General features: G+C 38.7%; 1 protein-coding gene across 1 annotated transcript in view; it reads left to right on the top strand.

Annotated features, from left to right (window-relative positions):
• Positions 1 to 23811, top strand: part of LOC119773099 (neural-cadherin-like) — a 348848-nt gene that overhangs the window by 135799 nt on the left and 189238 nt on the right. The window contains exon 5 of the mRNA XM_038269917.1: positions 16089 to 16200. Within this exon, the coding sequence (XP_038125845.1) occupies positions 16089 to 16200 (112 nt within the window). The remainder of the gene's footprint in view (positions 1 to 16088; positions 16201 to 23811) is intronic.

Raw genomic sequence — 23811 nt, forward strand, 5'->3', positions numbered from 1 at the left:
TCTCCAATCCTCCTAATTTACACTCTGCTTCACAATGAGCTAGAATAGCCAGTGATCATTGATTAATCCATAGAGAGAAGCTCCATTTGTCACTTATTTTGGTGCATGTAATATTGAACTGTGATCATTATATGAAGCCCAGTCAATTGTCCAAAGCTTTTGCTAATTTGTTTAGATAGCAAGGATTTAAGCCTGGTTTATGCTCAGAAACCAGGCCGCTCCATGTGTGTTGCAGTTAAAACTGATATGCACCCTTATACGTTTAAGCATGTTTAATCTTAAATGCGCTTAAAAACACTTAAAAATACTTAAACATGAAATTCTGTTATTACAAGATAGAGGGCAGGTTTGCCTCATTTGCTGTCAGGGATTTCCCACTTCTCATAGTGGCTGAGAGTGAATACTAAGAGTTTTATAAGTTTGCGTTAAAAACAGCAAGTACTCCAATATAAAATGAAATACTTTTGACTGGCAGGTTTCAAATTTTTGAATGTATGTATTAATAAACTGCTCATCAGAGCTCAGTAAGAAAATTAGTATAAATGATCAGAGCTCACTATCTTTTCTTTGTACAAAACAATCGATTCTTCCATGCTTTTTTTACAACCTGTGAAGTTCAGCCCCTTTATGTTAATTTATTTTTCCCAAGCTGTTAGCCAAATGAGCTGCCCGGAGTGTCCCCGATACAGCAACCCCACCAAGCAGGCAGGAATCCGATCCATGGAACAGAGAAACAACAAGCATCAAATAAACAGCAAACACAGTCAATTATCTAGCCCCGATAGCTGGGCTGGGCCGAAAAAAAATGAAGAGACACAGGTGGATAAGATGAGCAATGATTAAGAACCAGGCATAGTTAGGCAGGTGGATGAATTGAACAAATAAGGTCAGCTATCAGGGAAGATCATGACAAATGTAGTGTATTGGATGTAGTGTCAATCTCCCAGAAGTCTCCTGGTTCAGCTTTTCTGACTGGTTTATTCTGTGCATCAAGCTTCAAAAGTTCAGATTTGAATGGTGTGGAATGCTTGCATGCGACAATGCTCTGACGACCACATGCTCCGATGCTCAGATGCTCCAACGCCCAGACACTCGGAGGCTGAGACATGCCGCAGGACCTCTGGGCGTTGCTTGACACCATCCCCTATTGACTTTTCATGTATAGGAGAAGCTTTGACACTCAGAACGCATTGGGTGTGAACGCTGCACAGGCTATCTAATGCTCTCTCTGATAAGTAAAGGCTTTATTTGCTGCTGTTTGCAGGCGAGCAGAGCTGTCTGCATTGTAGTACATTAAGGATCAGGGTACATAGCACCGGGTCCCATTTAAAATGAAAAGCTACTTGAACACTGGGAAGCTTGATGAGCCCAGGTTCTGATAGCCTTCAGCTCATTTTGGGCTTTGGAAGTTGATTATGTAGTGTTCCTCCTTAAAGGTGAATTTCATTAACAAATGTGAGCTGATTTGAGCTGCTTGCCTTGAAGCAGAACTGTATCCAGTGAAATACACATCAAATGTTGCAGTGTGAAAATAATAGTTTAAGAGTACATTTGGTCCCACACTAAGTCAGAGTGGGACCAAATGTACTCTTAAAGTGTTATATTAACACTGCAAAATTTATTGGAGCAAATCCAGCCAAGAGAAACAGAAAACAGAAGTAAACTTTTCTCGACAAGCAGAATGGAGGATATCAGTTTATTTTTGCTGGTATCCTATCTTAGGGTTTATATTAGAGTCTTTATAAATAAAAGTGAAAACTGTTCTAACACAAGATCAGCTTCAAATAATGTCAAATGTTAGCCTTTAGCGGAAAGAAGCGGCGGTATTCAGTGGAAGTTAGTTTCCTTGTTTGACAGTTTCTGTTTTTGTTTTTACGTCATATAAGAAAAGAATAACAGAATCATTTTTCTGTCAGACATCACTTTCAGTGTAAAATGTTGAAAATAACCACGGGTCCATTTTGAAAAGTGTAAACCGTTTGATCAGTGAAGCCCTAACAGATTTGTCTGACTGGGAATGACAGCTGTGGGACTCCCAGTGACTTCCTCATGTTGTCAGGATGTAAGGCACAACAGAGGCTGAGAGCTGCAGGCGCTGAGGCATCTGGTCTGGTTTCCATCATTACTCAGGCCTCGGGCTAAAACATGTCCTGCTGAACCGATCCGTCCTCAGCTGCTCCACTCCCGGTCTCTGTGGCCAACAAAGATCCAGACGTCTATGGGGAGGCAGAGTGGGGGAGGCAAAATGGTAGATTAGGAAAAAAGAAGAGTCAGAAAGGGAACCTGAGGTAGAGTGTCTGTCAGGTGTTGCTGTCAAACATCCTAACTCAGTTTATTCATCAAGTTTCTCTGGCTTTCTCCAAAACTCAGCTACTCTGAGGAATACAGATTACTACACTACAGGGTTACTACAACTTGAACTCTGTTTATGGCCCAGGCTAACATTAGGGTGACTGTTAATTAGTTAGTTTGGATCTGATATATTAATTATCTAATTGGTCTATATTCAGTACATTTCTCCAGCCAACAGTAGTCACATTATAAAGAGTATTGATTGAATGAAGCTCACACAACTGATATAAATGAAGGGATTTAAAGCAGCCTTAGAGGTGTGCTACTGTGATGGAGAGTTTTCTACAGTAGCCTAAAGATGGTTTCAATAAATTTAATTGATTCTTTTCAATAAAGCAACAACAGAGTTTGATCAAATTCCAGCTTTTCTGGAGTGTTCTAATTAAAAAAGACAAAAAAAATTAAACACTTCCTGAATATTGGGCCAATCTTCAGCGTTATCTGTTAAGTTATTTTTTTTTTTTTTTTTTTTTTTTTATCTGTTAAGTTATATTTAACTTTAATGATTGACTCCTTAGCTCCCAAAGCCCAGCCCTGGGACGTTCTGAGGACACAGTTTGTCATCGAAAGTCTATTTTTAAACAAAACCCAACATTTTTAGAATCAGGCGATGCTAAAGAAAACAACCATCAACTCATTGTAAGCCAACAATCCTTTATAAATACCAATAACTAGAATCTGTCATCAAATTTGAACTCAGAATATTCAATTATTACCTTGTTTTCATCTTCTGACGATCCACAACATATTTGACCGTGGCATAAATAACCAATTAATGGGTATGCAATTCGTTTATGCACAAGCTATAAACAGATGGGAGCTAACGGGTTAACGCTACTGCTGCACCAATGCCATTTTTTCCCCCAATACCGATACCCGATACCTGGCTGTGCAGTATTGGCCAATACTGATACCATACCGATACCATCTGTGTGAAATTGATGACTAACACAAGGTGAATCCAGTAGAACTTTTTATTGCCTACCTGTAAGTGACAATAGATGAATAAACTTTTGATACCACCAACCGGGGCCCTGTCCGATACCGGTATCAGTATTGGTGCAAAACTAGTTAAAGCTATTTTCTCTCACATCCACATAATAACACATATGGACCAGTGAACACAAAGTGCTTAAAACACTAAAAATAGGGGAGTGCAGGTGGTGCAGGGGTTAGTGCGCATGAGCCATGTACGGAGGCCTTAGTCCTCAATGCGGCCAACCCGGGTTCGAATACAATCTGTGGACCTTTGCCGCATGTCTCTCCCCTTCTCATACCCCCTTTCCTGTCAGCCAACTGTTGAAAAAACTAGACTAGTGCTGTTAAAAAAAAAAAAAAAACAGCACAACCTCGCTGTCTTGTTCAGGAACAATGTGGGGTTTATTAGGGCCCTGTCACTCCTTGCCAATTGTTGTCAGGGTGTGACAGAGGCTTTATATAGAAAACTTTGAACCAATCTAACTGTAAGATCTGGTTGATCTGTGTCTGTAAAGGGCCTTGGGATGACATATGTTGTGAATTGGTGCTATAAAAATACATTGAATTGAATTGATGCTAGCTTAGCTTGACCTTCAATTTAGAAAGTAGTGCATCTGTGGGAGCATCATCCGGAGCTGTACAGCTTCCTCTGGCCGTCGCTGTCCAGAGGTCCGCAGGGCAGCCTTCTTCCTTTGAGCTGCTACCGTCTGTCTGCTTGCAGCAGCTGAAGTATTTAAAGATAGCTGACATTAATGGGTTTCATAAGGCAGCGGTGGGTGAAAGGGCCAAAGATGGGGAAACATTCATGGCTCGTTCCTCCATCATAGTAGCTGAACCTGCAGAGCAAGCAGCTACGGTGGAAACACTGCTGCTGTTCACAACTTGAACTGTATCTTTGAAGAGATTTGTAAGGAAAAAAATGCTTATACTGCATGAACGGTATGATGGAAAACCTAAGCGTATCTAAACCTTTTTCATAGCCAGATTTACAGTGAAACCACAAAACAACCTGTACTTGTTTAGGTAGCTGCTTCAGCGGTATAGAGACCTTTGGGTGTTTGATGGTCCTAAAACTAGAAGGTTAGTAAACTTGTGACGGTACAGCAGAAAAACCTGCTGAATTATTAATAAAAATGGCTCATAAACTATACTTTAAAACTTAATGCGAAAATTGAACTATGCCTGTTCATTTCCATCCGTTTGTAAAAAAGCAGCTGGAAGTAATGGATGATGGCGTCAGCTGGCAGACAGATTGCCCAGAGTGTTAATCCAGGCCTATTGATGCCCAATTCAATTCATTTTCGATTATTTATGTAGCGCTATTTCACAACACATATCATCTCCAGGCTCTTTACAGTTCACCAGATCATCCAGTCAGATTGATTCAAAGTTTTCTATCTAAGGAAAACCAGTTGATTGACTCGACTCATTGACTCATAGACAATCTCTGACACTAAGCGTGTTTGTAGTGACACTGGAGAGGAAAAACTCCCTTTTAACAGGAAGAAACCTCCATCAGAACCAGGCTCAGTGTGAGCGGCCATCTGCTGAGGCCGACTGGGGTTCAAGGAGACACGTATGTTCGTCCACAAACAGAAAAGATCACAGTCTAAAAGTTTCTTATTAATAATAATAATCCTTTCAGAAGTGTTCCTTTTAATTTGTAATAAACTAATGAACACATCATTGAATCCAAACTAGGATCTCTACTTTCATTCAGCAGTTGTTACATTTTTGAAGATGTTCCAAAAAAATTAAATAAAATAAACAAACCGCTGGACTTTGTTTCCAAATTTGAAGATGCTTCACTTACCAGGAAGCGTTTTCAGTTTAAAATGTCAGAGTTCGGGGCTGTATACAGTAGCAAACAAAGCCTTGTTTTTTCTTAGAAAACATGCTAATTAAAACTAGCAATGTGTAGCCTTTTAAATTTAAAAAGCTTCCTGGATAGGAAGCAAAATGTCTTCAAACTTGGAAACAAAGTTCAGTGGATTGTTTTTTAAATATTTTTTGGAATGACCATGACCAGGATCAGAATCTTCACCAGCATATTTCTGAAGATGGTTTAAATCTACAGACAAAGTGTTTTCTTTTTTACTTTAATATACAGTAGAAGCCATTCAAAATTTCCCCACACTCCTTGATGGGTTCTTGGCTGGTCCTTGGCTGGACCTTGGCTGGTCCTCTACAATTCCTTTTTAAACATAAATCTTTGTACTAAAATATTCTTTCTGTCATGATTTGTGGACATTAAGATCTAAAGAGAAGCTTTATCTCCTGGTCAGACCCTGTAATTCAGGGAAAGGTTGGAGTAAGAGTACAAAAACTATGCAAGATTGGGTCACTACAGTGGCTGGAAGTCGGAAGGTATATTGTTGGGAGTCACAGGGATGTTGGCTGCCATTCGGCTGGGAAGGGACATTTTGATTGGCTGCTACTGTAGAAACATTATAAGCTATCTGTTTGAATTCACTAAGTCATGGTCTAAATCAGGGTCTCAAACAGGTTCCAGAAAGGATCGTGTGGCTGCAGATTTTCTTTCCAACCAAGCAATAGCACACCAGACTCCATTCATCTCATCATCTCCTCATGTTCAGATTGCACTCAGTTGATGAGATGCCCGGAGTCTGGTGTGATATTGCTTGGTTGGAAAGAAAACCTGCAGCCACACGGCCCTTTCTGGAGCTGGTTTGAGACTCTAGAGATTCCTGCTCGGTCTCCTCAGGCTGGGGTCGGGTCTTTGGTTCTGCTGCGGTAAAGCAGGTTTTCACCTTTACTGCTCTAATATTGGGGAGATTGTTAAAAGCCTCATGTTTTAGTTCAGCACTTGCCCTGATTATTAATGTCTCACCATCATCATTCAAATTGCCTCTGAAAAGTCGCTCCCAGCAGCTTATTTGATTTTCACTTAATATTCTTTGCACTTTTAGTAAAAAAAATCAATTATTCCCTTCAAAACAACATTTAAAAAAACCTGTTTAGTGTGAATCTCTTACCCCTTGCAACAGAGAATATATTTTCTATATTTGCACCAGTTTTAAGACAAGCAAGCTGGCTAAAGCGAACCAGTAGCTAGTTTCATGAGGTTAATTATAATGCAAAAAGACTTTGTGAAAGCATATTCATTTAAAATTATTACTTGCATGAGTTCCAAGTTCTGCTATTGCTTGTTGAGAACAGGAGCTAGAGCGCTGCAGCCTCCTGCAGCCCTCAGAAAGCTAAGCGATGGATCTGAGAGAACAGCAGGATGTATTTGGAGCTGATGGGTTAAGTGCAGCTGAGCTGATGATGATTACTGGGGGTAGAGCTTTAAAAGCTCTCTGCATGTTGATGTTAACTTTCTTTTTCCTACTCATGGGTAAGCATTTTATCAGTCGTATCAGGAAATGAAAACTTTAGCAGTCACTCATTTAAGTCTGCCTCAGACTGCTTTGTTCTGCTTAAATGTTCAAAGCAGGAAAATATTTAAGATGCTTAGAAAGCAGAGTAGCTGCAGAGCAGCAGATATGAGACACAAAAGATGGTTTCTAGGATAAGAAAGAATAAAGAGCGCAATAAACATCCATTCCAGGTGAGCTGTGAAGCTAGAGGCAGGAAACTAACTAGCGCTGAAACAATTAATCTGATTAATAGTAATTAACCAATTATTGTATTAATCGTCAACTAATTTAATACTTGATTAATCGTTCACTGGAGTATAGAGACTCTAAAATTAGCCTTATGCCATCCAATTATTAATCGAAATATTTATCGACATATTAATCGATTTGTAAACTAATGGTTAGTTGCAGCCCTAAAACAATTAAATTTAGTTTATTTATATAGTGCCAATTCACAACACATATCACTTCAAGGCACTTTACATAAACAATTCAACGAGATCATATAGTCAGATTGGTTCAAAGTTTTCCATCTTAGGAAAACCAGCTGATTGCATCGACTCATTGACTCGAAGGCAATCCCTCACACTAAGTATGCTTGTAGTGACAGTGGAGAGGAAAAACTCCCTTTTAACAGGAAGAACCCAGAACCAGGCTCAGTGTGAGCGGCCATCTGCCGAGGCCGACTGGGGTTCAAGGAGACAGAAGCAGAGATACAGAAAAAAGCAGAAATACAAAGGAACTTGTGAACCAGCTCCACCGGTGGCCCCATCCAAGAAAGAAACAGCAAGGCAGACGAGCACCGAGCGAGCTCCCATGTCAGGGGATGAAGAGAACACATCCAGTCACAGTCAGGAAAACAGGACTACACTGAAAAATAGACTAAGCTCAAACAATTTAGTACTTAATTAATCGTTAACTATAGTAGAGAGACTCTAAAATGAACCTTTTGCCATCCGATTATTTATCAATTAATCCAAAAAACTAATAAACAGATTAATCAATTTGCAAACTAATGGTTAGTTGCAGCACTAATTTAAACATGGACAAAATGATGATTGTAATTTTTATTAAAATCATATAGCCTACATAAGACTTCATCTATTTTTATTGTGTATACTGTGTATACATGACAGTATTTAGAATTCTACAGCTGTAATGCCATTTCCATTTCAACTTATGTCTGTTCATTTAAAATAAACTTTTCGAAGACAATGTTTTTTATAAAATGTATCCACTGAGGCCTTGTTCTTCCAAGTCCTCAAAAGAAACAAAGCCTGGAAGTGATCAATGAAATGGGACAGTGTGGCCTTCGCCAGCAGACCCGCTCTCACCTAAGCCTCACTTTGGTTGCTTAGCAACTGTGACGACATGAGGCATGGAGCCAAACATGAATAAACTTTATTTTTTAAATATAATTTATTCCAATACGTATATAAATTATCAGAGGAGAACAGCAATCTTAGAAAATACAAATAAACATATCATCATTGTTCTGATGTTCTTACAGAAAAATTAATACAATAAATGAACAATAAAGATTGAGATCAAAGCTACATAAATGATTTTTTAGGTGAAGATAAGGGGTCTTTATTATCATTATAATGTCAGCATTCAGGGTTTTGATGATATAGCCACCCTGCTAACAAGGTTTACTGGTTTAAACCAAATTCTATCCAACTCTTCCCTCCACTTCATTTTGAGGACAACTTCATCCTGGAGAGGTCAGAAGCATTTTTGCCATTTTTGATTGGAAACCCCCATTTAAAGAAAGACAGCCTCACAAAAGATGAATTATTACCCAGGTTTATTTTAATAAAAAATAAATGGTGCCCTTAAATCTTTTATTTTCGTCATTCGTGAGCAATTTTGCTCCTGGTGAAAAAGACAAGCCTACAGTACGGTGACCAGACGTCTCCGATTTCAGGGGACACTTCAAGTTTTTGACAATCCATCCCCGGCTAAAGCTGTCCCTGGAAAGGTCCCAGATTTTAACGTTTTATGAGTGATGGGGGAAATGTTGCATGTGAACTGTTATTACAGTAGAAAGTACACTTAAGCATGTTGCTCCCAGAAACAACTATTAGCTAGCTGATAGGCAGCTGTAAACGTATAGATGAGGAGAAGACTACACCGAAATCCCACATCCTCTGCAACCGCTCTGTTCCGTTCTAGACCGCCTGCGAAAAGCAAAGCTTCCAGCCTCCACGGTTCCTCCGTTTTGCTCTGTTCCAGGTTCCTTGTACAAGCTGATGGGACAATTTTGGGACAATATCGTCTGATAAAGAGTACATTTATATATTCTGTTTAATTCTGTTTAAGCCAGAATTATTTGACATTTAAATATGACTTTCCTATGACTTTAAAGGGTTACAACTCACCAACAGCATCAATCCCATATGTTGCTGCTCAAACATTTATTCATTGTTGGTCTTTGTAACAGGGATTATTAGGATCATAACACCATTGGTTTGTCCTCTACCTATAAACTCAGCAACTCTTCATCCATGCCTGCAATAAGAAGTTTGTTGTGACTGGATTTAATTAAAATTTTAAGTCTCTCTGTATTAAATAAATATTTTGATTGAGATGAGAAATGTGCTTCATGGTTTGTTGAAGTACCAATAGTTTGCATCCAGTAATCAATAAATTGTCTTAGTTTTTGGGAATATATAAGTATTATGCTCTAATTTTTTATAGTTACAGATCTGTTGTCACAGGATTTTGACTGTATTGTGTCCCTGTTATAGATTAGTGTAAGATTGATAGAAGAGGAGAAGAAGAACATTAGAAGACATAGAAAGAAGATTAAATGAGAGTGGAGGAAAATGGAAACACTGATGGAAAGAATAGAAGGAAGAAAAATCTGTGTAGAAGAGTAAAACAGAGCAGGGAGAAGTCAACTAGAAGGAAAAGAGGATGGAAAGGGAAGAAGACAGAGAACACTCAATGACCAGATGGCACTAATAAACATTATCGATTCAATTCAGTTTATTTGTATAGTGCCAATTCACAGCTCAAGGCACTTTACAGTTCACCAGATCATCCAGTCAAATTGATTCCAAGTCCCTCACACTAAGCATGCTTGTAGCGACAGTGGAGAGGAAAAACTCCCTTTTAACAGGAAGAAACCTCCAGCAGAACCAGGCTCAGTGTGAACGGCCATCTGCTGAGGCTGACTGGGGTTCATTAATTTAATTCATCTTAGGAAATAGGAGAGATACATTCCTGGACTTTACACTTGATTTTTGTTGTTTAAATATTGCATATGAAAAATGTAAAAACTAATGAAAGCATCACTGACCCCATTTCCTATTTTAATTCTGATGATATGTCTTCTTTTTTATCTATGATATGTAAATGTCCCCAGTTTGGATTACAGAAATCTGGTCACCTTAGCCTACAGCCCTGAGTTTCTGTCCTAATGCAGCTGTGCTGACATTGGTTTGCTTTTTATTTGTTGCTTCCTTCATCGTCTGCTGGAGGAAGACAATCCATGTTGTTAATCATGCATGAATAGCTAACAGCTGATAGCCTGCTGTAGTCCACCCTCTGCTAGCTGAACTCTTTCTCCTTCAGTTCTTAGGTACTCTCCTCCTCCTGTTCTGAATGAAATCTGCTATGAAATAAATGTGCTTTTTGCTATCACAGTAGCGTACACGGCCAACGTACAGATATGGACTCACTGAGCATGACTTTAATTTGCAGGTAGTTTTCAAGTTTCTCACTGCAGGAGTGATGGCTCATCAGCACCATTAGTCACCTAACCAGCCTGAGACCCGCCTGCAGCTCCTTAAGTGTGCGGCTGTGTGCACGTTTGGGTGTGTGTGTGTTGGCACTCATCTCGCTTTATTACAGCTGACTTCCTCTCTCTACTCTCGCGGTTTCGGCACTCTCTTCACACGCTCATGCTGGGCCATACATCTTTGTGAGCCATCATGGCTGCTAAGAAAAACAAATATTCTTTGAGTCTTCCATCACAGCTGAACCCGCTGGCTTTTAGTTCAGAGTTTGTAGACTTCTAGTGGATAGAGATTGCTGGAAGACAGCCACTGTCAGGGCCCTTCACTGCAGATCTGCACAATGTGGTCTCCTGCACTGTCAGGACCAGAAGTTTATTGCAGATGGTTTTTTTTTAAGCTTTCTAGAATAATACATAGCACGTATGTGCTGCTGGGTTTTATTAGAAGAAGAAGTCATTTTTGTGCAATGTGAGTCCTCACTTGTATCTGCCATTTCCCCGCTTTTTTTCTCTTTATTTTTCCCACTTAATGAATGAATTAATGAATGAATGAATGATTACTTTATTTCAGTAAAAAAAAAAATAATAATAATAATAATATTTTTTACAAAAGAATCCATCAGACAGCAACCGAAAAAGAAATAGGCTGAAGCCCCAAGGCTTATTCTTGCCTATCCTGTACAATCATAAGAATAGTTCACAATAAAACATTGGAACTAACACATAATTACAAAACACATAATAGTTAAACTGAAAAATCAAACTCAGTCAAATTTCATTGTAACCTTTTATAATTTTAGATTTTAAAGTCTTCTTGAACACTAATAGAGAGTTACCCATCTTTATTTTATTGTTTAGTCCATTCCATAATTTTGCACCCAAAACTGACACACATCTGTACTTGAGCTTAATTCTGGCTTTGTAAATTTCAAACATCACTAACCCCCTTAAGTTATTAATCCCCTATCTAAGCTTAAACATGTTTTGAATGCAAACAAGGATTGTCTTATTTAATCAATCAATGAAATATATCAATCAACTTTATTATAAAACACAATTTACATTGCAATCGAAATTTCAGTTTCAGTGTAAACCGTTCAACACAATACATTAGGATGGGGGGGCTCAGAGGGGGAACAGTTTTACTGGGCCATGTGTGCCGCAGAACGCTGCCTACGGCACATTCTTATAGCTTTCCAGGTTCCTACCGGTTACCTAGCTTCCCAGGTCCCAGGTGGTTACTTATATGACTACCTTTATCTCTGTAAAAAAGATATGAGCCACATTGGGGAAGAGAGGGGGAGAAAAATCCTTCATAGGATATAGTTTGAGATATCAAAAATACCTCAGCATAAGAAAAGCGAATGTAACACGAGACAGACATTTCAGTAGAGGGTCACATCGGAGGCTGGAGCCACATGAAGTCAATCTGACATTTGAGACATTAGTTGTTTGTGGATGATGAATGCATTTGTCTGTGAGCGCTGTCCTCAGGCTATTGTCCTTGGTAAGATGGAAGTTTATCAACAATTCTGGGCCCATTCACCATAAATTATCCATCCATCATCCAGTCAAATTAATTAAAAGTTTTCTATCTAAGGAAAACCAGTTGATTGCATCGACTCGTAGACTCGAAGGCAGTCCCTCACACCAAGCATGCTTGTAGCGACAGTGGAGAGGAAATACTCCCTTTTAACAGGAAGAAACCTCCAGCAGAACCAGGCTCAGTGTGAGCGGCCATCTGCCAAGGCCGATTGAGGTTCAAATTGTTATTGTATAACACAGTGTGTTATCGTAGTGGTCACGGTATATATTCAGTTTATCACCCAGGCCTAGAGGAAAGTCTGGGACTCTCTGCAGCCCTAAAGTCCTGGTTCTGGATGAGGTGGCAGACGATGAGTAGGAGAATATTTATTATTTATTAAATAATAGCATTATGGTCTCTTTAAATAAGTCGTAGTAGATACTTTTCTGTGTCGAATAACTTGTTTAGAGCAGATCATTGCTGTGGGCTGAGATCAGTTCCAGTATAAAAAGGCAGCAGATGTGTGTGTGTGTGTGTGTGTTTGTCTGTAGGGAGCAGATTTTCTTGTTTAAAGGGCCCTTTGTCAGCAGCCTCCAAGACGACATCCTTACATTTTGTCCAAGAACTCTCAATGGCCAAGAACTCTCAATGGCCTTTTTTTCAAAGTACTCCTTTGAAAAACCATGAAAGAGAGCAGCAACAATAAGAGATTCCAGCTACCAGAGAGTGTGTGCTGAATCACAGAAGAGCTTTAAACAACGACACAGAAGCACCAGAAGAAAAAAAAAGGTGAAGTGGATATGCAACCTGGCTATACTGCTGTTTCAGAAACATCACAGCAGGAGCAAACTGGACAACCTTACATTGATCCAAGAACAGACATTTCCAAATACTGAACAGTGTATGAAAACCTTATGATTTTGGATCAGATCTGGTCTTTTAGATAAGCGACTTTAATTCTACACTTGGACTTTCCTCTAAAAACCCAAATTATTCCCCTTAACAACCATTCTTACAGTTTAAATTACAATTCTCCCCAATGATTTGGAAATATATGTAACCTTCTGGATTTGCAAACAGCTATTTTAGAATAATCTTAAAAAGAAATATATAATTCTGACATATAGTTGTCCTAACGGGAGGAGATGATTGGTCAGATGTGATGACAGCATGTCAAGGTCTGGTTTGAACCTCTGAGTGACATCAGTTTGGCACAAAGCTCAGCTTTAATCATCATCTGCAGAAAGGCATGAAACACGTGGGCTGTTCAGGAAATAATCACATAGGCACATGTGTATATCTCTGCTTCCCATTCACTACTTAACCCCCCCACACACGCGCACACACACACAGACAGTAACTGGCACATGTGCACAAATCACTTCAGGGAGCTGACATGGTCACAATTTATTTCTTTCCGTCTGTTGCTTGGAAGCTGATCTTTGCTGAAGGATTAACTGATATTACAGAATTTCATCTCACCCACCCGGACTTAATACCAGTAGTATTTACCAACCACTCACTGCCTGTGTGTGTGTTGTAGCATCAGCGTGGTCGGTCATATGTGTGTGTGTTTAAATGGGAGAAAAGACGTAACTCTCCTGAGTGTGAACTGAAGCACTTCAGGCCAGCAGTGGACATCTGCTAGAAAAAGCCTTTGTTGGCCTTCGTGTCTCTAATGAACAGAGCAACATTACGGCATGTCAGCAAAGCTCTCTCTCTCTCTTCCACACTATAAAGTCATCTTTACACATGTCTTTTGTTAGCTCAAGGCTTTAGAGGAACTGTGCTGACCTACTGATGTGCTGCAGCTCTTTCCAACTAAGGGAGGGGGGGTTGATAAACCACAGGGATCAGGATCAAGCCATTGCAGAGGAGAGGGAGGAAGATGAAGCTCCTTTTTGGTTACGGATAGGGTTAAGTTGGGTTATTTTAAAACTCTGGATGCAAAGAAAACCAATTTTAAACAGTGTCAGCTAAAGTAATCCCTGATTAAAAATGTCCAACACTACCCCCACAGTGACTTTTAATCTCAGAGAGGCATGTGAGATTGCCAGGGCAGGTCTGAGTCTGTAGTGCAGAATATCATGCCCAAAAGTCCAACATCTTCACCAGAAAAGGTTTTTTACACAACATTGTTTTTCTCATTGAGAATATTTGTATTCAGGCCTTTCGACTCATGTTGATGACGACCTGAATAATCCACACAGACAAAGGAGGATATTAAATCAGTTTGGCAATGTGCTGGTAAAGTTTCTCAGTCATCTATGTGATAGTCATTCCAAAAAAACTTAAAAATCAATCCACTGGAATTGTTTTCCAAGTTTTGAAGACATTTTGCTTCCCATCCAGGAAGCTTTTTCAGTTTAAAATGGACAAGCAGGTCTACACCTTTGGAATGCAGGTCGTTTGCCTTCTTTTGTCAGCCTGTAATGCCTGAAGAAGCCAAACGACCCACCTTCCAGAAGGGTGGACCTGTTCTTCTGTTTCAATTAGCATGTTTTCTTAACAAAAACGAGCTTTTGTGGGCTACTGTATAAACTCAAGGCTATTTATGACATTTTGAATTGAAAAAGCTTCGTGGATGGGATACAAAATATCTTCAAACTTGGAAACAAAGTCCAGTGGATTGTTTTTTAACTTTTTTGGGAAGTTCAGAAATGTTACTGTTGTCCACATTTGGAAAAATAAAAAACACATGGAAAAAATATAGAAAACCAAGAATACAGCAGAACTTTGTCAGTTATTACAATAATTTCTTGATGTATGGAAATGTTTTAAAATATGACAAGGCTGAAACTGGATCATACTAGCTTTATATTTGAAAAGGTAAATAAAGCATTAAGGTCCCACTTCAAAGCCAAACTACTATGTGAGTTTAACTGTTTAAGATTATATACAGGGCTCTTATTTTAGAAAATTCAACATCAAAATGTGCACTTTGCTTGTTATTTCACTTAACGGTCAGTCATTAAGCCCACTTCTCTAAATCCATGTCAGTCAGGATTTAATTCAATTAAATAAAGTTTATTTCTAAAGCACCAACTGACATCATGTCATCACAGGTCACTTTATAGATCCAGATCAATCAGATCATCTAGTCAGGTTACAGGTTCAAAGTTTCTATTTAAGGAAAACCAGCTGATCTAGTCACTGATATCACAGAATTATCTCCTTGACGAGCAGCTGAGGCAGCAGATGTTGATTCTTTTCTATTAGAAAAGATAACGGTAAATAAGGTTCCACAGGTTGCTTCGTCCGGAAAAGAAACTTTTAAACAGATGAGCTTCGAGCCAGTTGTTAAGTTAAAAAGTGTAAGAGATTGAACTTACAAATTCTACACAAAGGGAGAATAGAGATACTATAGAATGAAGCAGAACGATGAAAAGGGGTCCCTATGTCCTCCAGCAGCCTAAGCCTATAACTATAGAGATAGCTCAGGATAACCTGAGCCACTCTAACTATAAGCTTTATCAAAAAGGAAAGTTTTAAGCCTAGCCTTAAAAGTAGACAGGGTGTCTGCCTCACGGACTAAAACTGGTAGTTGGTTCCACAGGAGAGGAGCCTGATAACTAAAAGATCTGCCTCCCATTCTACTTTTAGAAATTCTAGGAACCACTAGTAAACCTGCAGATTGAGAGTGAAGTGCTTTGTTAAGAAACATAAAGAACAATCAGATCTCTGATATCACACAGAGTTTGGTTATTCAATCTACTTTGGTTGCAGATCCCCACAGTGTAGACAGATTTGGCTGGGATTAGTTCACTCTGATCGTTGGGTTTTGCTTTGTGGTTTTAAAGACGTAAGGAGGTTTGATAGATCCTGGATGAGGTCCCTGAGCTGGAATCCAAACTTAACTCTTCACTTCTAACATGATTATATGTCATTAGGTGTTTTTGGTACCATGAAGGTAAACATATTGCCAGTATAAATTATTGTATCTCTCCATGCTACCCTACCCAGCTTGACATGAACAAAAAACTGCATTTTCTTCCTCAAAATAAGAAAAAAAAAAATCACTCTATATTTACACTACTGTTTGTCGTAATTATTTTACCATCACCGACTGTAATATGTGTTGTTTTTTTTCCTCCATCTACGTCTTTTCCAGGTACGAGTTGTTATTGTTGATGAGAATGACTGCGTTCCAGAATTCCTGCAGTCAATCTACAGCACGGATGGTGTACCAGAGACGGTCACAACAGCCACCTCCTTGTTGCAAGGTCAGACATCCAAACATTTCATGCAGGTTTTTTTCTTTTCTAAATAATAATAAAATTTTTGATTTTTTTGCTTTAAGGAAGAAGTTTATCCAACCTAAGTCTCTGACTTGGGTAAGACCTAAAGCTTAGTGTAATATTAATCTGTAAGAAGCAGTGTTTATAGAAATGTGTTCATATTTGTTTGAAAATAAAAGAAATTCAGTAAAGAAAATCTCTGAATATCAGACATTTTAAGACCAACCTTATTTCACACAACAATAAACAATTTTTTACAGAATTTACTGAACATTTTATTTAGTAAGTTTTATTACGTTTAATTAAACTTTGCCAGAGTTGGGGATTAAACCTTTCTTCTCAGAATATTGCTTTGAGAGCAATAATGTTAATGTGAAAGCCTAAAATGAAGACCTTCTAAAACAGGCATCTTACAGCAGAAAACAAAAATCATTTACATGCTGATTCCTTGTTTCTCTTTTAATTAACATAAATATGTTAATTCCCGTACAGAGAGCTTAGGATCTCAAATCAGAGCCCAGTTCTGGCTTCCCTGTGTTATTGGTGAAAACCTTTGAACTGGCTATTTTAGGTCACGGTCGGTCATGATTACTTAAAATGGTGGATATTTCGAGAAGTTTGCTTTATTTTATCAATCTGAAATCCAGACTAATTAAACTTTGTCTTAGAGTGTATTTTCCATTAAAGCCTTTTCTGTCATTGCTGACCTCTCAGACACACCCATGCAATATTCTTCATTGTTCCACGATGCTATTTCCACTGAGTGTGTACTTTTTACCCCGCTGCTGGCTTCTGTCGGCAGAAGGAGCCAGGAGGTAGGAGGTAGGAGCCAGCCAGACTCCTACCTTCACTGAGCGGGATTTACTTAAATGTGCCCACAAAACCTTGGAACACTATTCTTACCTACTGTATGTCTCAGGAGTCTGCAGGAGATCTATACTGCGGTCCAACAGTTGTTATTATATTTCATATTTCAACAGAAATAATACATAGGATGGATACAAGTAGAAAAAGTTATTGGTGTTTTGGTGCCAACCTTCTTTTATCTGTGGTTTGCACTTTCTTGCAATTATTTTGGTGGATTCTACCTGATGTTATTGTTTATTGTTAAAAATCTCAATTAGCTTTCACCAAAAATGGGACCAGCTAGTCTTCCTGGGGTCCACAAGACAGAAAAAAAACTCTTAACAATCAAAAATTGTAGAAATTGTTATAGATATGATCAGAAATGATACCAACAAACTATTACATTTCAATTCAATTCAGTTTATTTCTGTAGCGCCAATTCACAACACATGTCATCTCAAGGCATTTTACAGAGACAATAAAACCAGATCATACATTCAAATTGATTCAAAGTTTTCTGGAAAACCAGTTGATTGCATCGACTCATTGACTCGAAGGCAATTCCTCACACTAAGCAGGTTGTAGCGACAGTGGAGAGGAAAAACTCCCTTTTAACAGGAAGAAACCTCCATCAGAACCAGGCTCAGTGTGAGCGGCCATCTGCTGAGGCCGACTGGGGTTCAAGGAGACAGAAGCAGAGATATAGAAAGAAATACAGGATACATTTGTATCCATTACTGTAATTCTCACTTTCATACAGTAAATAAGTTCATTGACTGTAACTCACAAATTGAAACAATGAAGTCACAAGTAATAATTAAAAGATACTTTACTATTCAGTTCACGTATATTCATTTGGACATTATTCCAATAGCTGATGGCACGATAAATAACTGTTCTCTATAAGGCATTTGATTTTGGACATCATCTGACCACCATTAGCTGACCTGGCCGAATGAGAATGAACCTGATCATATCTGACAATTCTGTTATATAAGAACACTGGTTGAAAAGAATAGACAGTGTTTCTAAAAACAATTGTTGTATTGCAATCCAAACTGCACTATACCATTAAACCAGGAAAGTGGACATGCATACTGATAGTGTTTATTCTTATAGAACAAGGTAAACCAACCCGGCAGCTCTGTTCTAGGCAGTTTGTAATTTACCTAGTTGACATTTAGATGTGGAGGACAATTCAGGACAGGGTTTGACGTTAAGGATTTTTACGACTTGCCCTTCGGGCAAGTGGCTTTCACATTTCATTTGCCCAGAAACAATTTTTACTTGCCCAGTATAATGTTTGATATAGTTCCTAATATTCATTTTTGTATATATATCAATGAAACATGTTTGTTTTTTAAATGTTTTTTTGTAATTCAGTAAGTTTACAGGTTCCTGGTGTGTATATGCATGCGTCAGATAATGAACTCCAGCCTACATTACCGTGTTAACATGCTTTTCAATCCTTCCTGCACATTCTTTTCAAACTAAACTTTGCTTTAAACAGTTGTGTGCTTGGAAAAATATAAATGGTAATGTTAAAAATCAAAAAAAAAACTTGACAGGTTAAAAACTACTACTACTCACCAATTTAACATGTTTAGCTCTATAACATTTAAATGCACCACTCCAATGTCTAAGAGAAAATTTTTTTTTTTATGTATGACCTGCATCACTGTACAGAAGACTGCCATATGATAGAAATATTTACACTGTGCGCATACAATTATTATTATTATTATTTTCCTAATCCCGGACTGATCATTTTTAATCCAGCGTGTATTATAGTATAGATTAAATTCATCATCCAACTGCTGCTCTGCAGAATTCTCTCCCCAAGAGCTGAAATACGGCATCTAGCGGAAAATCACGCGAGCATGTGTACAAAACAACAACAAAGATGGCGCCGGCAATGCTTGAGGGTCGTTTTCAGCGAATGTCGGTGATTTTAAAGTAATTTGGAGTGATAAATATTTTATTTTTTTTGCCATCATTGCACTTGCCCGGCGGCCAAATGAAATGAAATTTGTACTCTTCCGACAGTAAAAACTACTTGCCCCGGGCGATCCTCACTATGGTATCTGTTCTGCCCAAGACAACTAATTATCAATTATTATACCTGTTCTATAGGTTCCCCAGACAAGTTCAAACTCATCTTTGGTGTGGATGGCAGTTTATCACTCAATCCCAAGATATTTTATTTTGCTTTTAGACATATTCAGTACCATCCCTTTTGGTTTTATCCATTAAAAACATATTTAACTCAAATGACAAAACATTGTTCAGGCCCAGAATATGAGAGTCAGAATGGGTCAGCACTGATGACTGGTTTGAAGGGTGGTTAAATAGAGGCTGAAGCAGGTGGATCAGGTGAGTGGTAATGAGAACTGGGCAGAGTTAGGCAGGTTGTTAAATGAGTAATCAGACCAGACATCAGTGCCAAGATCATTACAATGAAGTACATGTCACCTCTGATGCACTCCAATTATGTAAACTACATGTAAAATATTATCCTCTCTCTGTTACAGAACTATACTAATTTAACTTCCTATTCAATAGCAAAACCACTATGTTCAAAATCATTATGTTTAGGTAATAGTTGATTAAATTTGATATTTCCTAACGCAAATAAGGAGATTAGCATTAGCAGTTGCCTTTTGTACTCTGGAGGAGGACATAAATTTGCAGCTGTAAGATGATGACAGGTAGGACCCATCATTGACTGGAGGCAGGAAATGTATTAATGGCTTCACTTTTTTGATGCCTGCTCTTTAAAATCATTTGTTATTATTCTGCTAATGAGGGATTATCATCATCTTCTTCACCATTGATACAGTCATCAGCTTTTAACAGGGTCATCTTGTTAAAGAAAATACATTTTTGTTAGTTTAAAGTGTGTTTTTTGTTGTTCCTGCTTCTTCATCTCTCAATACAAAGGATTTTGCTATAATTGTCTCTAACATGATCTGTTTGTTTTTGTTTGTTTTGTGAGTTGAAGCTATGTTTGTATCAAGGGATTTGGGGATTTTCTGGCCTTATTAAGTGGATAAGAGCAAAGGAGAAAAGATAATTGGTGAAGTATGAATAAAACTGAGGCCCGTCCTTTTCATTTCTTGTAAATAAACACTTATTTTATTCCACTTCAGTAACTTCCAGCTAAAGGTTAAATTTGTCAGCAGTTAAGGACTGTGTGCTAATAAACTCTTCACCTGTTTCAAAGGACGATGTGGTCCAAGACTTGATTTAGAATGATATTTCACATTTTATCGGTTTGTAGGCTTTCTACCTATAGAACAATCTTTAAGTAAATGGGCATTCAAAGTGTGAGGGAGTTTCTGGATGGGGTTGTGAGATGTGCGATGTAGGAGGCACAGTTTGGTGCCATTAACAGGTGCACAAAGGAGGCGAGAAATTCCCCCTCCTGTGCTCCTGTGCGTGCTCACACACGTGCTCACTGGTTTGTTCGTGACTTGGGATAGAATGATCTGTTAACAGTGTGAAATCAGTAACATTTGACTTTAGCTGCTGGATAAAAAGGCTGGAAACCTCAAGTAAACAGTTTGTTTCTGCAGTTTTAAAGTTTCACAAGAATATCTTTAAGAGTTTTTTTAGTAAAAGAGCCTTTATCCTGCAAAATCCACTCAAAGCTTTAAACTGTGTCTAATGTTCTTCCTTCATCAGAATAAAACACTTAGTGATATTTATTTGATTCCTGCATCTCTGATTAATCCTTATTAGCACTGCTGTGTGAGATTCAGCCCCTCCCTGACGTGTAGAAACAAGCAGATGGAGAATATTGACAGAAGAAGGCTTCCTCCAGGAAGCGGCAAGCTTAACCGAGCTGCACCTGCACTGTTGACCAATGGCCACCTTCTCTGATCAGGGAGGGGTGATGTGAGGTAGATCTTCATGATTCAGATGAACAGACTCTACTAGCAGCTGATGTACACAAAGCAGCAGCCTCTGTTTTGTATGATACAGCAATTGGGTGAAATTGAAATGAAAATAAAGTTGTCTCTGTAAAAAGATTCAATTCAGTTTATTTATGTAGCCACAAGTCACAACTAGTGTCATACAGCCAAATTGATTCAAAGTTTTCTATCTAAGGAAAACCAGTTGATTGCATTGACCTGTAGACTCAAATGCAATCCCTCACACTAAGCATTTTGGTAGCGACAGTGGAGAGGAAAAACTCCCTTTTAACAGGAAGAAACCTCCAGCAGAATCACGCTCAGTGTGAACGGCCATCTGCTGAGGCCGACTGGGGTTCAAATTGATATTGTATAACACAGTGTGTTATTGTAGTGGTGACTGTATATATTAAGTTTATCATCCAGGCTTGGAGGGAAGTATGGGACTCTCTGCAGCCCTATGGACCTGGTTTCTGGATGAGGTGGGAGACAATGAGTAGGAGAATATTCATATTTATTTAATAGGAATTTTGTCCGGTGGTTTCGGCCCCTCTCCTTAGGCTCTCTTTAAATAAGTCATAGTAGAAACGTTTGTATGTCAGATAACTTGTTTAATGCAAATTACAAACATTGCTGTGGGCTGAGATGAGCTCCAGTAAAAAAAAAAAGGCAGCAGGCATGTGTGTGTGTGTGTGTGTGTGTCTGTAGGGAGCAGATTTTCTTGTTTAAAGGGTCCTTTTTCAGCAGCCTTCAAGACGATACCTTTACATTTTGTCCAAGGACTAGCAATGGCTTTTTTTTTCAAAGTTTTCTAAGGAAAACCAGTTGATTGCATCAGCTCATTGACTGGAAGGCAATCCCTCAAATCAAAGATTCTGCAGAGTGGGAGAGATAGAATGAAGCAGAATAATGAAAAAGGGATCTGTATGTCCTCCAGCAGTCTAAGCCTATAGAAGCATAACTATAGAGATAGCCCAGATAACCTAAGCCACTCTAAATATAAGCTCTATCAAAAAGGAAAGAGCCATATTTCTTAACTGAATGATACCTATGTAATGCTGAAGGCAATATTTCATCATATTGTAAAGGAGACATTAAAAGTAGTGTTACACCGATACCGATACCAGTATCGGATGGGGCCCTGATACTGCCCTAAAATGGTGGTATCGGTATGGGCGAGTACCAACAAATAGGGCACCAATACCATTTTGAGAGCCATAAGTTTCTTCAACTATTGTCACCCACTCCTGGTAGGCAATAAAAAGTTCTACTGGATTCACTTTGTATTAGATTTTTTCCTGCTTCACAAAGGTAGGCAGCAGCTCAACAAAGCCATGATGGCAATTATTTTACTTTATTATGGTATCGGTATCGGCCGATACTGCACAACTAGGTATCGGGTATCGGTATCGGGGCCAAAAAATGGCATCGGCGCAACACTAATTAAAAGGGGGAAAAAAAGCAGATAAAGGAACTGAAAAGAGAATCTCCCAGTTCTTCATTTTATTTGGTCTGGTCCAGTGCTGAATCTAAAACTGAACCAAACCCAAACCCTATGTTGCAGAAAGAATTGGTGGCAAGCTAAGGCCAAACATGTGTTAGCGTATTCATTATCTGTTCTCACCATGAGATCAGTCTAACATGTACAGACAATATCTGGAGGATCTAGGAAAAGGCTAACTGCGTTACCAGGCAAGCCATGTTTAACAGACTATTACATGGATAAGAACGATCAAATTGTATGATAGACCAAAGCTTTTACAGCCTGTGGTTTGATTGCATAGGAAGAAATAATTAATCTGACAAAATAATTCAATGTTTTTCATTATTAATTCACATCACCTACTTGAACTGTTAGAAGCAAAGGTAATTAGATGAAATCACATCATAAAGGTATTGGTTAGGTCAGCATTTGGCTCATCTTACACAAAATCATTGGTTCACTGCTCCTCAAAACCTTTGAAATGTAAATACTTTGGGTAGCTGTAGGGGGTTGGGAGCAGACTTAAGGAAAAGAGTAGCATGTGTCAGGATAGAAATTTATTTATTTGGGGAGAATTTCATTTGTTTTCCATGATAATTTGCAGCCTGACGAAATAAAGTTCTTAAACATATTGGATCTAGTTATTTGCTCCCTGGAGTTTCTATTAGTTCAAATGTTGTACTTTCCTCGTCTGTTTGGAGAGCCTGACAATCAACATGCTTGATGGAACTTGATGGACGTGTATTCTTTGAACATTGTGTGTTGGAGCCATGGATTCAAAATGTAGGACAGTTTATCCCCAGAGCCGTGGCTCCTCAGGTTAACCGGGGCCTCTGGTCTTCCCTACAGGGACGCAGCACAACAATCCTGATGCAAGATTCCAAAAAGGTTTTCTGATAAATGCTCAAACAGCTCAGAGGGGTAGAAATCTGTACTTAGTAAATTAAATATTGACTCCTGTGCCTTGTGGTTAGCTGCTGTGTGCTGTTAAGACTCAGACACCACTATTACCGTTCATTTTTCACCTATCATCAGTGGATGCCAGGTAGTTCATCACTTTGCAGCAGAGTAGCTGCTGCATTTCAGCTGCAGTTCACAATCTTGTCAGTTCTTGTAAGCAGCCATGGTCTTCAGTGTAAACACACCAACATTTACTTGGTCATTTACTAACTCTGCCTTCAGTTTTAGTTCTTCACATTAGAGACAATGGAGGAAAAAACAAAACATTTCCAGCTTGACTTGAGCTCTGTATGCCAATCATTCCTCCTGATTCTTGCTGGTGTACAGGTGAATGGAACTGATGAAGATGAAGTTACAGTTCTTATTGTTTGCTTCGACACAGCAAATTTTTAA

Source organism: Cyprinodon tularosa, unplaced genomic scaffold (genome assembly GCF_016077235.1).
Source record: "Cyprinodon tularosa strain WSP-4 unplaced genomic scaffold, ASM1607723v1 ctg741, whole genome shotgun sequence".
NCBI classification, from domain to species: Eukaryota; Metazoa; Chordata; class Actinopteri; order Cyprinodontiformes; family Cyprinodontidae; genus Cyprinodon; species Cyprinodon tularosa.